This window comes from Anopheles nili, chromosome 2, assembly GCF_943737925.1.
Source record: "Anopheles nili chromosome 2, idAnoNiliSN_F5_01, whole genome shotgun sequence".
Taxonomy (NCBI): Eukaryota; Metazoa; Arthropoda; class Insecta; order Diptera; family Culicidae; genus Anopheles; species Anopheles nili.
In genome coordinates this window covers 3,492,597-3,507,601 of record NC_071291.1, presented here as the reverse complement: position 1 = coordinate 3,507,601, position 15,005 = coordinate 3,492,597, and the positions used below count along the sequence as shown (strand labels likewise).

Here is a 15,005-nt window from a genome sequence, read left to right as displayed (position 1 = left end):
CGTGGCGTTCACATGCTGCCGATGTGATGCAGTTATTTAATCAGTTGCCATTGCCGCTGGATCAAGACATCTAGCGATAAAATACCGAATGTCTTAGAAAACGAGCTTTCCTGACGGTGAAACGCTAAGTTTCGCATACCAACCTCATCAGCAAGGGTTTGTTTTGCCATCACTCCGGAATGGCATCCCGTTGAAGCCCACCGGAAAACGGAAGCCTTAACCTGAAACTGGTGCTCGGCTTCCCGTTCCGTTGTAGCTGGATTTTACAGGAACTAAGCTCTCTTGTTTGTGAGAGAAAAAAGCGCAAGTCTTCGAAATTGGAGAACTAACCTGCTTTGTCGAGCAAGTTGGAAACCCCATCGCTGCACTTATCGTAACGTGTACCATGACTTTAGCATAAAAAGCCAACCAAACGCTTGTTGCTTGTCAAAAAGCCGCATATATATGGGGCTATATTTTACGTGAAATGAAGCCCCTAACATTCTAACGTTTCGATGGTCGTGTTGACCCGAAAAAAAAATCCATTACCAACACCGAACGCAACCCAAAAACAATCACTTTCATTAAGCCGAAACGGTTCCTGTCGCTGCAACTCACTCCGAGGGAACGAACGAGATTTGACTTTTTCGATAGAAAAACGACCCAAAAGTCGAGCAACAACAAACGACACAAGCCGACAAACGTGGCCTCTTAAATCCGGTCCCGATTCCGATCCAAAACTGTCAAACGTCGAAAAATGGAATTCTTTTTCTCAAAGTGAAATGTTTTAAGCGACGGAAAAAAGCCCACCAAGAAGAACCACTTGAACCAACTAGCAGGTTGTCGTTTTCACGTCGGTTGGAGGAGTTTGAAAAAGCAAATGTTGATCTTATCTCGAGTGCGTTACACGGTCCCGTCCGTTCGCCTTGGAAAACCGCGAACCGTGGTTTCGGCTGTTATCAGTTGAGGAGAGATAAAAAAAGACCAACGACTGGTGCGTACTCCATTCGGTCGGTTGAACTCGTTGTGCTGCTCCAGACGTTGGCAAAGCATTTTTCAGCGCCGATTTGTCTAGCATTCGACCCTATTGGACCTCGTTTTGAAAGGGTGTTGGTATCGCCATATCGCTCGAGGGTTCGCTATTTTGCTTTACATTGTTTGTTTTCGCCCATGTTTGAAGCCACGCACGCTTGTGATCGCATTTGTGCAAATATCGCTGCTGATAATGGGCCAAGGCGGGAAAACCAACATCGTGGTGTGGGAACGCGCCGTTTAAAACGCGATTCTCGTACGTCGATGATGTAACGATGCCATCATCGTTGTTTTGCAGTCGAAATTACTTTCCGGTGACCTTTGAAATGGCCTTGTGTTGTAAAACAATATCTGCAAATTCTCGCACTGTTATCGGTTTCATCGTGCACTGCGGTCTTCGGCCATTATCAATGCATATGGTGCAGGAAGTGACGATTAAGCATGCTAATCGAATCAAGGAACTCCTTCTCCACCGGTATCGTCCTTGTCGTTAAATAGGCAAAAGGAACCATCTAATCCCGTCGCAGACAGAAGCACTCAGTTAACTCAAAACAGTAGCTCGAATTTCATACCGTCTAATGCCCATCCGAGGATCGTTCGACCGCTGGGGACAGGTCTTCTGAACGCAAACCCATGCCCACGGAACAGTTTAAATATTTAACTTGACCCTTGCCGCCAAAGGGCTCCGACCGCCGCCAGCATAATCCTTCTTGTCACGAGACCGGAAGGGGAGACGCTGGATTATCCCTCGACGGGTAGAAAAGGGTTAACTACACTTGTGCACTCGCAGCGGGGTCTGCTTCTGGTCACCGCACCCTGACCGTGGCCACCGGTCACCTTAAATCAACGGCGAGACAAATAAACAATGGATATATTATGTCCGCTGGGCCTGTCTAGCCCTTGGTGAAGGTACTTTCTCGGAAGCAAACGAATATTTTAGCTTCGGTAACCGGTTCGTAGTAGCGTCAGCAAATAGACGGTCTTTTTTCTTTCTTTCTGCCAACACACAGATTCGATTTGACAACGCAAACCCCACGAGAATGTTCCCACAAAAACACAGATGTCTAGCAACCTTCAGCTGAAGGGCAACCAATCTCGAACCCAGTTAAAAAAAGCACAACTTCTAACACAAACTCGGAGTTATTTTCTATTCCTGGGAAACAAACCGCGACGACGCAACCTAGACCGGTGCATTATGCACCCAGTGCACGGTAAAGGGCCTCGTGTCAGCCACGGGAAAACTGTCCACCGTAGCCATCCTACCGGAGGTCATCTTCCTGGACGCCTGTCAACGCTGCACCCGTTGGGCTTGCGTTTGTTTGACGTGCCGCTAGAAATAATAATGCTGACCCAGCGCAGTAGGCTGTCTGCATACGGCTGCAGTTGCACATTGGTATGCGCCGACACACTCGCTACCAAGAACATGCCACCTAGAACACCACAGACAGACGGGCTTTGAGAATTCGATTTCTAGAAAGCACATTCAAGCCCTCGGAACGGTGATTCGAGCACGGCAAACATGGCCCCAAGCCGATAGTTAGACGCATGATTAATCGATGGCATCGACGCGTTCCGACCCTTTCTTAATGAGTTCGCCTGCGTGTTGCAACGCCCTGCTAATGAACGTCAACGATGGCGCCGGTTGTAGCTGCCGGTTCGATTGTATCGTTGGCCCTACGCGATGCGTGTCGCTGATAAGGCGTTGAAATTTCTCGCTGCGTTCTTCGAAGGCCAAACAAACTAGCAGCCCTTCCAGGCCCGGAAGCAGGTAGCGAGCGAAGGCTGCAAGAAAGTGACGAAATATATCTCCATCGCCTTTGATTAAATGCTCGCGAGCAGTTGTGTACACAATCGGCTCTAATTATGCTTCGTTAGCAATCCAGCGAATGCAATGTAAACGCGCGAAACTTGCATTGTACTGCAGCAGAAATATATCAATCAAATGCATCAGCTTAAGACCGATAAAATATTTACACATTCCGCGCGCTGCAGCGGCCTATAATTAGGAACGAGAATGTGACCTCGAGATAAGATAAGGTGTAATGAAAATTTCAATTTTGTTAGGCATCGGAATGCGATTAACAATAAAATTCCTACGGCAGTGCAACAAAGCGGCATAAAAATGAGATCTGCCTTCCGTGAAACAAGGAGCATTTGCGCCATCTCTACTACTTCTTAAACTTCTTATGAAAAAAATCACCAAAACATGTATAAACAATCGTTAACGTCTTACATTAAACCTTACCTTCCAAGATTAGATCATTTCGAGATCTTTCATAATCTGTAAACGAATCGGATCCTAACTGTTTCATTACAATACCACAGCCTCTTTCGCCGTCGCGAGTGCGTGAGATAAAGATGATTAATCTATGCGTTCCTTTTCTCCCCACAAACGCCATAAAGAAAATAGTTCATCTCGAAAAAACAATAATGGTTGCCCAAAAAACTAACAAACCGACGACTCGGACCGTTGGAAAACAAACGGCAGAAAAAAATGCATTTACCTATCGCTGGCTCGAATCGAAAGGTGCGGGAAAGCATGAATAATGAAATATTGCTTCATCCTCTCAGCAGCCACCCGGCGGTCCCTTGATCGCGCCCCAACGTGAAAAGCAGATCGAAATGAAAATGCAGATGTGACGAACGGGCCAACAAAAATACATAAGCCCGTAAAGAAGGGTTTTCGAGCATCGCGCGTATGGACAGGGCGCCAAAGCAACTTCGGGCCAACTTCGACACAAAGCAAGCAAACGATAAGATAAGCAACGAAAAGCGAGGAAAATCTTTCGTTACAATGAACCCACATGGAAAAAGGCCGCTAGGGGAGAAAGTCTTCCACCACGAGAAACTCGATGCCACAGGGCGACAAATAACAAAAAATGAAGAAAAATTACTAATTAAACCATTCAAACGAGATGTGTCGACGCGATTACGATGAGAGAACTGTGAATAGAGCCACAGCCAACATGCACAACGAAGACGTAGACCTGCTCGTTGCTCGCATACGGATTGTCGAGAGTAGCGTATACGTATCCTCGCTGGATTTAGGAAACAGTTTTGTGCGTTTCAAATTAATTCCCAACCACCTTTATCAGCCAAGAGCTGCAACTTCTCGTGACTGTTCCTCAACCATCGCCGAACTACCAGCACATGTAGAAGAAGTTCACTGCACAAATCCTCCAGCTGAGGCACCACCCGGGGCGTGATCTATTCACAGCTCGCTGCACGCTCCAAGTGCGCCGGAGGGTATTAAAATATTTTGACACCATCAGCACACGCCGGTGGAAGCAGAAAAAATTTCTCCCACCTTGTGGCGGCGGTGCAAAGTTGATTAATATGGCTCTCAAACCGCCAGAGACTCCGGCGATCGTCGACGACATGCATCGTGCGTTCGAATTCGAAACAGATCACACTCTCTCCTCCCAGACACACTCTCCTGTCACTCTTTCGATTGGGTTTCCTGCTTTTCCGACCGACCAGGTTCACCTCCCGGAAGGCCATAAGCACCGCCGACCTGAGGGCTCGCGTTGGCGTCCTTCATCGAGACCCTTGCCCGAGAAGCCCGTCACTAATTTCTCTCGATGAAATCCGATCAATACCCGGATGCTCTTAGCATACCCGTCGATTGCTTTTCGCTACGAGCTCCGAAGCCGGAAAAATTAAACCCAAACTAAAGGGCCCAGCTTTAGGGCGGGTGGATCGTGTTTTAGATGAGTTCAAATTATGCGCAACGTTCCGGTGAAAGCCTACTCGCATGCATCGGCGATCAAAGACGCAGACTTCAACCCTAACCGGAATAGGAGTTGCCTTGATATGTTATTAATACGCCATCAATTGAGCGCCACTCACTAATTAATGTGGTGTTTGACATTTGGTACATAGATGATGGGGGGCGAGGACTTTGTATTATAAAAGTCTCTAACCTGTGCTAGGGCTCCAACAACCCCCACGGAAGATATGACAAGATACTTCAAACGAACTGCTGCGAAAGCAGCAGCGACAACATTGGCGCAAAAAAGGCCACCCTACGACAACGCTTCATGGAAATGATGGCGCTCTGCTGTCTGGAGCTCGCGTAGGCTACCCATTCCGGCTAAGATATTACCATAAGCCGGCCAATATCGTCCATCAGATCGGATCTAATCAGTCGAACACGCGCCGCCGTTGCCCGAGAGTGCACTTCTTAATAATCTCGTATTTCACGCGAATATCCCCCACTGCGAGCTTGACAGCTCCAGCAGAACAGAAGCCGCGCTGTCAGGCGGCCCTGAAGGTTCGTGACGGTTCTTTGGAGTTTCTTCTTCCAGCCCTGAGAGCTGATTCTTTTCCCTTGTGTGTGATCTTCCCTTCTAAAAGGACTCCTACTTCCCGGTTGATCTCCACCCGACCAAACCGTCACTCGAGCGGAAGATCACTCTTAAGAACAGATACCATGGAGCAATATTCCCCAGCACGCCCGAGACTTCACTGGAGCTCCAACTGGGACTGTCTGGGCATGGGCTTATCGGATCGTCGACCGACGAAGACGCGGTGTTTGGTGCGTACGCAAACAAGAACACCATTCCGTAGGTGTACCCACCACGGCACGTCCGCTAACTTAAAGAACCTGGTGGCTGGTGGATGAGAGACAAAAAAAGTACACTCTAAAAGGTCAATAAACCAACCGGTGGGTGATGTCTTCTGGTTGGGCCCTTTTCCACTTATGACAGCCACAAGAAGAGATGCCGACGTGCATCTGCATGATTGAACTACGGCGACAGAGAGCGAAAGACCCGTACCACGTATCCCGTTTTATTTTCCTTTTTTGTTTCTTCTTTTTTAACGACCCCATGCGCCCACTGAAAGGTAGTACATGGCTCGAGAAAAGCGGCATACGAAGCAAGCACCAGTAGCACGGCAATGAAGACGATGGAGACCGGCCGCTTGCAGATGTTAGGGCCGTAACGCAAAGCCACCCGATAAAGATACGGACACCAACGGTAGTCGAATGTGACAGCCACGGCGTTAAGGTGGACCTCCGGCCAAGCATCGCATGGAGGAACCTATCGATGGTCGATGGGTTCTCGTCTTAGGGAGCGAGATTTAACTGCCTTCTGAGGCGAACCGTCGTTCAAGCTCATTCCAGGTGACGGCTTCTCGGGAGCGGCCTGTGATGAAGGTCCATCCAATTGGTTGAATCTTGATTAATTATTGATCTACGAGAGTGCGTGGATCCCCTAGTCTGTGGTCTGAAGCGCGACATCTCAGGAGGTCGGAGACAAAGATTGGAGCTAGGTCCATTCGAAAAAGCAAAGCGATCCGTTCTCGTAGGCTTCGGGGCATAAAACGGAGGAAAATCAAACAACAACCGTTCGACATCGTTTGGGTAACGAGGTAAGTGGACTCCCAAACACAAAAAAGGCTGCCTTCCGAATCGAAAACCAGTGGCCGAGCGGGGATTATCATTATTTTCGAATTATCAACCATTAGTTTTAATCGGGAGTGCATTAGTGCCCACACGTTTGCCAGCAGTTCGTCCACCACGGTGCATGTTTGACCGCGTGGAAAGTCGGTCAGGAACTGTGCACGAGGAAAACTTGAACGCGCGTCGCGCCTGGGAAAATGTTTGTTAAGTGAATGATCGACAAATGACACACATTTTCTTGGTGTTTTGGTTTTTGTTTCCGACCGCAAAAAAACAGAGCTCATTGGAAAAGAGAGAGAAAGATCTCAAGTGACATTCAGTCGGGTTGCACCCGTTGTTTGGCTCTGGTATGTAATTAAAACCTACTTAGCAGCAGCTCGGAACAGGAAGGAGAACCTCGTTTGATAAATTTTATTGACCAGCGTCTGCTGGTGGTCGATGAGGTAGAAGTTCGAGCTAATGTCCAGTTTGCCGAGATATCAAATTAATTAAAGTACGTTGAAAAAAGTGCCGAAAGAAACCGTGGCAAACCAATAATTATGAATCAAAACGCAACCAGTCACGATTGGAAAGCTCCTTTTGACTCCTTAGATTCGTAAATTTTCTGTAAAATACTACTTTTGAATAGGACCTAGTGTGCTGTTCATGGTGTCAACGCAAAACGCTATACATATTGCATCTTTTACTCTTCAAACACTGCTCTGGAACACCCACAAATACGATCATTTTATAGATGTACGTAAACGGTCCATTCTACCCCTAAAGATCGCGAGGCTGCGATAAACTCACACGTGCGATAAAATACACAACGAGCAGCGCAAAATAAAGTTCCATGCATATCTCTGCCCTCAAATCGAACCACACAACACCGATCTACTGCGTCGTTCGCAAACGGCAAATTTATCCGCTTATCTTCACAACGCTCCAGCACCGGACTATCCAACTACCCGATCTGGGCGCATAAACTATAAACTATCTAGCTAACTATCGAAACCTATCGATTGCCGACCATCGACAGGGTCGTCGATCGATAAAACCCCACATCCAACGCCCTCAATCTCTCGTTCTTGCTCGCTTTTCCCTCTCGCTCACACACTTACCTGCTGACGACGGTGGTCCGAGATGACTTCGAAGAAGCTAGGCCAGACACCACCGGACGAAACAGGGCCGCAACGCTCATCCTGAGCGGGAATGGGAAAGAAAATTAATCCCACCGGGAAAGCCACACCGTACCGGATTGGGACCGTGGACGATGACCGGTCGAGCTGCTCGCGTATCTTCAGCGTGTGGTCCTCGAGACGCACATGGAGAAGACGCCAGACGTACGCAGTGAGCCCCGCCACAGGGCAGTCCGTCCTTAACGTGAGGCAATATTTTCCAATTTACCACCACCGGGACCCGTTGGATTTCTCGCTCGCTGGGGTTTGCTGAAAAAAATTCTTGCCCGATCTTCTCAGCACCTTTCGGCGAAAGTAAAACCCGCACGATTCTCCACGATTCGAGCTCAAACGGTGCCGTAAACCACCGCACTTCAGCTAGCCTCTAACAGCTTCGCTTATTATTGCTTCATTACACCGCTATTTATGGATAATTTGTAATTTACTGCCATATTTCACTAACTGGCACGAGTTAAACACGGACCACGGTTTTGTGGCGGCGTGCCACAAACGGTTCACTGGATTCGTGGCAAGAACACTAGAGCAGGATCTTCACCGAAGCACGATCACGCACGAAATTCTCACCATTGGGTTCTGGGGAAGTTTAAAATCACTAAAAACCTATCGAGGATCACTGTTGCGGTCGGTGGAAATCTACCTTTTAATTATTGCATCACACACCACACCCCACGGTTGCATCCTTTTTCACCGGCGATCTACAAGACATTCCCCGACACCAACTGCATAATGGACCGAAGACGCTTCCCACACGCGTGTCTTTAATGCCCGTCTGAAGCTCAGAGACTGCTTCACAGTGGTGACGAAAGCCGCGATCAAAGGTATGTTTCTAATCGTTGATTTAGAAACGCGATGCTGCAACGCGTTGCATGGACGGATCCATTCTTGTGGTGGTCGGCACTGAAAATAGAACGAACGGAAATAAATCAGACACGTTTGGACGCGCGAGCAGAAAACAAACAAACGTCAGTAATTTATGCACTTTTAGCGGGTGTTTCGGGAATTTATGATCCCTTCCCTGGCCATGAGTGCACGAAAGATCGTGGCACAATTTTACATACATTTTAGGTCCCAATGTAAAAGGGCATAAAACCATTTTACTTCGTTTCACGCATCGGCCAGATTGAAGTGGCTTAAATGAAGTGCAACAAACTCATGCCAACGAGCATGCGCTCCATTAAAAAATCGCCTTCTCGATGACGGTACGGGAATAAATCTAACCACCCGCTAACACGCTCGATTGGCCATTAAAATCCACTCACGTTAGTGAGGGGCCGCCGAAGAAAAAACCCGGCCAGCAAATGGGCTCGCAAACAATCAAGGCACATCGATATTCTATTAGCGTTACTTTCGCCACAATTGCGGCAAAGCCAGCTGACCGACCGGGCAGCCAATTCCAGCTCATCATCCGTCGCCATCGTCTTACAAGCAATGTAATGAACACAAGCACACGCACATACACAAGTTCCCCGCAGGCGACGAAAGCCAGCCATGAAGGCTCGCAGCCGTACGACACGACCGCGATCGCGCGTGCTATTAAAAATCTCATTTTCTTATCTGCCAGCTTGCGGAGGTTTCTTAGGTCCCGGGAACCCTTCTCATGACCCTTCCCCAGACCTGCGTAAGAACCGTTTTCAGGAGAAGAAAATATGTTATGAACTAACGGCTAGGACTAGGCAGCCCGATTACACAGCCCTGGTCAGTTTGCCACCGCAAGAGGAAGTGCAGCAGCATCCGAAAGGCGTTTGTTTTCAATGCCTTTTTTTCGCTGCTCTTCTCTCCACGCTACATGAAGGGCACGCCAGCTCAGGCTCGTAATCGCTTGTAGGAAATATTGTAAGTAAGTAATTACAATCATAATAAATGAACGACGATGATGAGCGAACAGCGAGTAGAGCGTGCTTCGAATTGTGTTGATTAATGCTCGATTCACGTTGTCGGCGAGGTCCCAGCCCGGTTGGGCTCTCGCTGCCCTTAACCCCTTGGTGCAGTGTTTGCATGCCGATTTGCTACGCGTTTTGAAAAGATTCTGCTCTCGAGCGACTGGAAACTCATTTTCCTAGCTACACGGAACCGATGGCCGATGGGGTAAACGAGAGGAAAACCGTTCAACCTCGGGCTTACTCGATGGCTTCATGTTTCTCCATGTTACGATGAAGCGCGCGAAGGGGTTCTTTAAATGGGAAACGTTTGGAAGCACTTTGGAATAACACAACTGCGCCCACTTTCAATCAGGCCTCGTTTCTGATGCGAGGTTCACTTCTTCGGGTGCTGATAACGGGTAGATTATTTCAAGAAGCATACATATCAATCACATGGCCACTTGAAGGTTCCAAAATTAGAAAACAAAACGCTTAAGTTCGTTCTGCGGTCCAGATGGTTTGAATTAAGATCTTACAGCGTAAGCAAGTGATTATAGGAAAAGCCACACAAGACTACAGAACCAGATCTATTAAGACATTAAAGTGAGAAAATTAAATCATTCGAATTATCAAAAAAAAACATCCCACAACGAGCAACAGTGGAATGGTTTTTCCAGACAAAAAAATGGTTAAAGTACTACTTACTTTAATTTGCATTAATCAGCAGCGTAATATGCAATCAACGTCCAGCGAAACATGAAACTCTGCTCTAACGGTTGAAACGCTCTTGGTCAAGGACGAATCAAATGTTTCGAAAGAAAACAAAAATACACGTGAGACAGCAGACGCGAATAAATTGAAATCGCTGGCCCTCGTTGCTGGATCGTAAAACAAAAAAAAACACGCGTTGTTGCCATTCATCAAACGTATCTGGCATCCATCGCCAGTACCCATTCGAGCGCAAACGAGTCGGGAGCAAGAAGAACCCCGAAAACGTACCGGGGCTCCAGCAAACCCTAATGCCCTGCGATCAACCACGTTTTGAACGTAGAACCCTTTCCTCCACAGCTGGAGCTTCCAAAGAGGTTCCAAAAGCGGGAGCTCCGCTCCAGAAGGCAAGCAGAAGCCACATGCCCAAGAAGATGGTTCGAAATAATTCCTATTTCGAACCACTCAACCACAAAAAAAAAGCTCAACAACCTTCAGCGTTCAGTCCCGTCTCGTTTGGGGTTGCTTCAGGTTACAGAGGTACCACCTCACAACGCGGAACTTCACCTTTTGTTGGGCAGAAACTAAGAGGGCGAAGGTGAGACGAGAGCCGGAAAACCGGTACCTCGATCCACGAAGGCACCGAGGACATCCAGGAGCGGGCCGGTTCTGAAAAGAATCGTCAAACGATCAAACGATTCCATTCGTTGGTGGTAAATTTTGTTCGCCTTCCCTCTCGTTTTCTACACCTATGGGTTGAAGGTTGTTGCCAGCATACGGGCGATCCGCGAGTTGAGGGTATACTTTTTACTAAATCGATCAATGCTCAAACATAGCCTGAAGCGGTACATTTTGCGGAGCAAAGGTTAAGCTAATATTTTTTTCTCTGCCAACATCCGCCAACAAAATGCCACATCCGGCCTCTATAATTAAAACATTATTAAAAAGTATCGATGAAGTGGATTGTGATCAGCGATATGTGCCGATCAGCGAACAAAATTTACCAAATGAACCCGTGCGCTGCAACAAACACCAATTAAATATGGAAATTTAATTTATTTCACACCATCATAGTGACGTCAGTTCCGAGCGAAACCCCACCCAATACTGCTGCAAGGAATGGTGTGAACTTTTAAAAACAAACCGTGCTACGTTTAAAAGGAATTTCAATCCGTATTGACAATACGGCTTGGCGCTACTAAACAAAAAGAGCACTCTAACATTGTTCTAACAGCAAAAAGCACAAGCCCAGCTCAATCTTGCAGCATCATCGGGCTAGTGAAGAAGCAAACCGTATCCTATAGCAGCATCTTGCGAGCCAACTCTCAGTACGACCGTTGGCGATCTCGCAAAATGGCGCGAAAAATAAACAAATGGCCGGCGCGGTGCGAATTTCTGGTTCTGTTTGCCCTACGCTGTGTGCTTTTCACACGTTCATCGACCGATTTCCCATTTCCCGAGCCCACTAGGCATGTTTTTGCGACACAATGTGGTATGATTTGCGTTCCGGCGATTTACTTTGCACACTCTCATTGCGCACGCCTGTCGTATTGAAATGCGAATCTTTCGCAACCGATCCGTGCGATAATTCTACGCGACAGCCGGTCGTATTACGCGCTCCTCGAAAGGGTCGGGCATCGAAATGGATCACTTTCTTAAGCACAAAGTAATAAAGTTCGTTCGGGCAGTCGTATCGCACGATTCGATCTTTATTTGGGAAAATATTTTGCAACCAGACGCAGTCACAACCTGCGGACTTGCTTCCCTGGCTTCCTTCAAACCTCAGCATCCAGCGAAAAATAAATTACAGCCACAAGAGATCCTTCCCGTCTGGCGAAACGGGTTTGTATGTTTGTTTAAAGTTTGGTCACGTTGCCACGGGCGAAAAGGCACGATTCTGAGCTCCATTCGTTCCTCCTGAAGCCCCCACAATTCTGTCTACACTCTAGAATGGTGGTTCGAACCAAAGCGAGATAAACATATCGCCATCCTTTTGTCGGTCTTCGGGCAACAGGATGCGCTGTGACATTGGGCCAGCAAAAGCTGCTTCCCGAGGCGAACCCTTCCACAGACGCAATCTTTTGGCGGTTGTGCATTTTCAACAAGCATAAACAACCTCAGTAAAGGCAGTAAAATCATTCTGCCAATTGAGGGCGTATGCTTCTCCAATTCCCTCTGCAAATGGCAGTTATTGCAATGTAGGCACTGTTTCGTCTACAACTTGCACATGTTCCGGGATCGAGTACGTCAATAATGAAAGTTCATTTGCTTCGGTCGTTCGTTCTGAAGGTTTATTTCCCACTTACATGAGAAATCAAGTGATGCAGTTAATTTTCACATTTCAATTGAATGCCAATCGCCCCAGCCCATTGGCCCGACCTAAAATTCAACGAGGAAACAAAAGCTCGCAGCGAAACTGTTTCAAATCGTTGCGTAAACCCAACTCAAACCCGTCTAGTTAGCACAAAACCCCTTGCAAACAAAAACAAAATGGCAAGCACACTGCAACTGATTTGCATTGCCTGTCGTCCAGCAAAACGTGCCTTTTTTGTTGTTGCTCCTTTTGCTCCTACGTCCTCCCTCTTGGCGCCTTCTTCCAGTAACGTTTTCTTTGCGGTGTGTTGCACAAAAAAAACGAAACTTTAAATAATAACCGTAGACCCCGCACCGATATGGAAATAGTGTCGTAAAGCGATTCGCGCACCTTCGTCTTCGCACCCCCGAGAGGGCGCGGGTTCAACAGACGATGAAGGTGAAAACGCCACATAGAGAGAGATAGAGAGAGCGTGAGGAAAAGAGAGTGAAAGATGGAAAAGGAAAATAAACTCGACCACGCAAACGAGAGGAATCGATGGGCCAAGGAAGTCCATCAGGCTTTTTGCGGACTTCTGCAGGTTCAGCACACTGAACCACTGAACCTGGGGCTGAAAACCGGAGCGCATTTAAAAAAAGGCAACCGAAACCCGCCTGCTTTGAGTCGCCAAGTGTGCGCAAATTATTTGCATACAAATCACAAACTTCCAGTTCTCGGCCCACAAGGAATCCGGCGCGTTCGGAACGCCCCACGGTTGGTAAAGGACACCCACCGGCACCAAGCACTCACAAACACACGCCAGCTTATGTCATCCGCGTTCGATGAAGCTTTTATCTCTCCGCCTCGATCGAGTTCGATCTGACAGCGCACTTACCCGCGATGTAGATCGTACAGTAGTGTATGTCACCACGTTCCACTCGACGGCCAGTGTGTGAGCGATTTGTTGGACATAAGCGATCCACCTACGAAACGTGACCTACACTCACGCGAATGGGTCAGAATTTGCTCAACAACCCGTTATCACCTTTCACCCAGCTTCCACCCATCCGTGCTTATACCGCGCTCCACACTTGCCGCACAACACAATAGGAGCGGGAGAAAAACGCACACGCCAACCGGCGGCACAGGTAGAATGTTTCACTCTTTCACTTTATTCGATTCACAGCCACGCGCTTAGCCCGTTCACGCAGGAGGCAGATCGAGATCAACGAACGCTGACACTCGCCTCCACTCAGGAGGTTCTTTAAAAATAATATTCACTCCAACCAACGCGTGCAGCCTCCAGATCGACGCCTGCCACTTTGAGAACACTTGTAGCGCGACGTGTGTTTGTTGCTTTTGTTTTTCGTACTTGCACTCGTTTGTTGGCGCGCACTTTCCGTGTTATTATCACCAGCGGTCTAGCCAGCGGATGCAGTTATACTCCGCAAGAAGGTAAAACTATTCGACGCGAACGAAGCGCCACGCGCGCGCGGCTGTGCTATGGAACCGAACCGATCGTTACGACTGCCGAGAAGATTGTGGTCGTGCGACGCCGTATGATTATGCGTTGCTCCTTCTCACATGCTGGAAGACTGCACTATGATCCGGCATCTCGTTAGGGGAGGGAATAAATCGGCGTTCAATAGAAATTAGCATAAACATTATTAGTCAAACATTACTATTTGTCCATTTATATTCCATTTTCGTTAGTTTAATCTAACAAATTGGTTTCTAGGACAAAGCATTAAATAGCTTCAAATTGGTTTAGTCTGTTTAAACGAAAAAAATATATGCATTTATTTCAAGTTTGTCAATCCACACTTGCTTAATTGATACTGGTTTTTTTGTAAACTTTTTTTTAGAAATACAAGGTTACAAGTCCGAAAAATATGGGTTTAAGCAAAGCCTCAAATCCCATAGTGCGCGGATGCGTGTGCGTGGTTTGGTGAGCGGTCTCGCAACGACCGGCACAGAAATCGTACGGATGCACACGCGCTGCTTGGATCGGGAGTGAGGAAACCGGTTTTGTTTACTTTCGCGCTATCAATGTATGGGTTTTGGTGCTAGTGCCTGCCAGAAGGGTGGAACAGCGGGATCGGTGGAGCCCAGTTGTGCCCATGGATGCTGATGGAGCATCTTGGTCATAAAGTCTAATTTAAACATCATAGGATTCTTGTCTGTCAGAAGACGATAACGTGAGAGATAAGCTGAGAGATTATTATAGATTTTTGCATTAAAATATGCATTTGTTTTTTTAAGTAACAAAAATACGGAAATATGATATTGCTAGTTTAAAGATCGTTTTGAACAACATTTGATTTTAAGATATTCAAACGCTTTATAATAAATGTGTGTGACGTATAGTATTCTAAATGCAAAGGCATTGAAAGAAGTTTTTGTGGTCGTTTATTAACTCATCCTCAATATTATAACTAGCATTAGATATCAATACTGCCTCGAAATACCTTATATGTTGACGACAATAAATAATTTTAATATATACTATTTTAAGATTTGCTCCATTAGCATACTTCACGACAGTTTCTCTT

General features: G+C 47.1%; 1 protein-coding gene across 1 annotated transcript in view; it reads right to left on the bottom strand.

The window, feature by feature from the left end:
* The window catches only part of LOC128721480 (semaphorin-5A), a 96,666-nt gene extending 87,658 nt beyond the window's left edge, over positions 1–9,008 (bottom strand). Inside the window, exon 1 of the mRNA XM_053815237.1 lies at positions 8,939–9,008. Within this exon, the coding sequence (XP_053671212.1) occupies positions 8,939–9,008 (70 nt within the window). The remainder of the gene's footprint in view (positions 1–8,938) is intronic.
* Between the last annotated feature and the right edge of the window lie 5,997 nt (positions 9,009–15,005).